Source organism: Notothenia coriiceps, unplaced genomic scaffold, assembly GCF_000735185.1.
Source record: "Notothenia coriiceps isolate Sejong01 unplaced genomic scaffold, NC01 NC01_scaffold00026689, whole genome shotgun sequence".
Classification (NCBI taxonomy): domain Eukaryota; kingdom Metazoa; phylum Chordata; class Actinopteri; order Perciformes; family Nototheniidae; genus Notothenia; species Notothenia coriiceps.
In genome coordinates this window covers 1,593-4,120 of record NW_011359390.1, presented here as the reverse complement: position 1 = coordinate 4,120, position 2,528 = coordinate 1,593, and the positions used below count along the sequence as shown (strand labels likewise).

The following is a 2,528-nucleotide window of genomic DNA, read 5'->3' as shown; positions in this document are numbered from 1 at the left end:
CACTTGGTGAGTTCCCTGACACACCGGGGACACATATTCATGTATAAAAGACGTACAAAAGTGCATTTTGCATGATAGGTCACCTTTAAGATAAACCTTTCTAAAAACGGATAAAGGAAGGGTTTTATTTTGATTTCAATACATCTGATGCTGCTTATCTAATCTGGATATTGTACAAGAAGTAGTATTGAAAGAAGTATTTGAATCCTTTACTTAAAAGTACTAAAGCAACGCTAACTTATTAAAAGTACGAAAGTCTTATCAGCAAAATGTACTTAAAATATGAAAAGTAGGTTGTAGTTAAGTTTATTTATCTACATCAATGGATCATATTGTATAAGATCTTCATATTTAATTAGCTTTGATGCTTTTCTGTGAGAATCATGTATTTCTAAAAAAAAATTGTTTATCCAACCGCAAAAGAAAATCCTTTTCAGATTGCATGCAGCCAATTTATGAAAAGAGTTAGAGGGGCCACCCACCATCCCGTCCAGGACTTTGCCAAAAACCACGTGTTTCCCATCCAGCCACGGTGCTTTAGTAGCCAGGATGAAGAACTGCGATCCGTTGGTGTCTGGACCCGCGTTCGCCATACTCACCTGGTACATAAACACACGCACCCACAAAATTCTCAATTCCATACATCACATCATCATTGTTTTGACACATTATGTTTAAATCACCAAGCCATACCTCCCATAAATAAATGACTTTCAGGGTTCTTACGGTCATTCAAAACCTGGAAAAGTCATGGAAATTTAAAATGCTAATTCCAGGCCCTGGAAAAGTTACGAAAAACAATATTTTTCCCAAAGTTTTGGAAAAGTCATTGAAATGTAACTAAAGTTGCATCAGATATAATTTATATTTGATCTAATCGCCAAAATAGTAATACTATAATAATAATACATACTGTATCGAATAGTAATGAAACGTAAAATGGCATTTAACTGACGAGGTATTTTGCTGGTGAGAGATTTTAGCTGCTTTAGCCTGTAGATTCGCTAGTAAGCCTACTACTGGATTTGTTTTAGCACAACATGTTTCATATGCAGACCTTATTTTCCTGTTCCATGTTAAAATAAACCATTTTCAGTGGCACCGCTGAGAAAGAGTAATGTCTTTGGTCATGGAAAATTAGGTAAAGGTCATGGAGAAGTCATGGAAAAGTCATTGAAAATCATTGGTGAAAAAGTGTATGAACCCTAGACTTTACAAAAAGTGTGTTATTACTAAATATTGAGGTCATAAACTGTTAGCTCACCCAGCCTGTTCCCAAATGCTTCAGTTTGAAGTTTTCATCGGCAAAAGTTGTTCCGTAGATGCTGTGACCTGAAGGGAAAAAGCTTTGTCAAGTTCAGGTGGTGTTAAATATTGCATGGAAATGTAAGACAACATAATATTGGCTCCTGGGCCTGTGTGAAGTTAGCAAAAAGGTTCAAATATATACAACTGTAGCTAGTTGGTTCTGTTGTGATTGGTCAACCGCTGAGAGATGTCCTGCCCCTTAGCCTATAATGTACAATGTGTTGGAGCGCTAACAAATGGAAGCGTGACTGTTACATAATGATGTCATTATGTCACGTATGTAAACAAAGGAATCCAATAGAGGCGTTTCAGGCAGGGGAGGGAGTGTGTGGGAGAGAAACACCCTCTGAAGGGAACTTTGGGATTTTTGCCTTTGCAGACTATTTACATGCACAAAAACCTATATAACATACTACAGGAAAGGGAAAGGCCTCTTTAAGAAGTCACTTTGAGTCTCACCTCCAGTTCCATCTCCAGCTGTGAAGTCTCCTCCCTGGATCATGAAGTCCTTGATGACTCTGTGGAACTTTGTCTCTTTGTAGCCATAGCCTTTCTGCAGAGACACGCATGACAAACACAATGACCAACACACATTCACAGAAAGTAGGAACATCACAGCACACACCAGACTCAACAGCAAGAAGAGTATAGAGGAAGTTAACACAAAACTGACATTTAATTTAATCTTTTTTGTCATGTCAAAGGCTTTTTGAGTGAAATCTATGTATAGTAACATACTTAGATATTTCACAGAGTTGAGAATTAAATATATATGCTGCATAAACAAAAGTGACAAGTTGGGAACTTGTCTAAAATATTGCAATGGAATATATGAAACAGTTGTAAAAGTTATGTGTGTGTATGCGTGTGTGTCTGCACGCCTACCTCTCCGGTTGCTAGGGCGACAAAGTTATTGACAGTGAGTGGGACGACCTCCCCAAAAAGGCCAATGACGATCCGCCCCACCTCATGACCTCCGACTGTAATATCAAAAAACACCTACACACACACACACACACACACACACACACACACACACACACACACACACACACACACACACACACACACACACACACACACACACACACACACACACACACACACACACACACACACACACACACACACACACACACACACACACACACACACACACACACACACACACACACACCTGTCAATTAATCAGAGGTGTATTATAAGGCAAACATTGAAAT

The 2,528-nt window shown here is 38.7% G+C and overlaps 1 protein-coding gene across 1 annotated transcript; it reads right to left on the bottom strand.

Annotated features, from left to right (window-relative positions):
• Nucleotides 1–415: 415 nt before the first annotated feature.
• On the bottom strand, nucleotides 416–2,307 carry LOC104957314 (peptidyl-prolyl cis-trans isomerase C-like; the record flags this gene model as incomplete). The annotated part of the gene is made up of 4 exons (XM_010784936.1): nucleotides 416–599; nucleotides 1,265–1,332; nucleotides 1,768–1,861; nucleotides 2,194–2,307. Coding segments are annotated over 4 exons (460 nt in total), but the record flags the coding sequence as incomplete, so codon positions are not given.
• Between the last annotated feature and the right edge of the window lie 221 nt (nucleotides 2,308–2,528).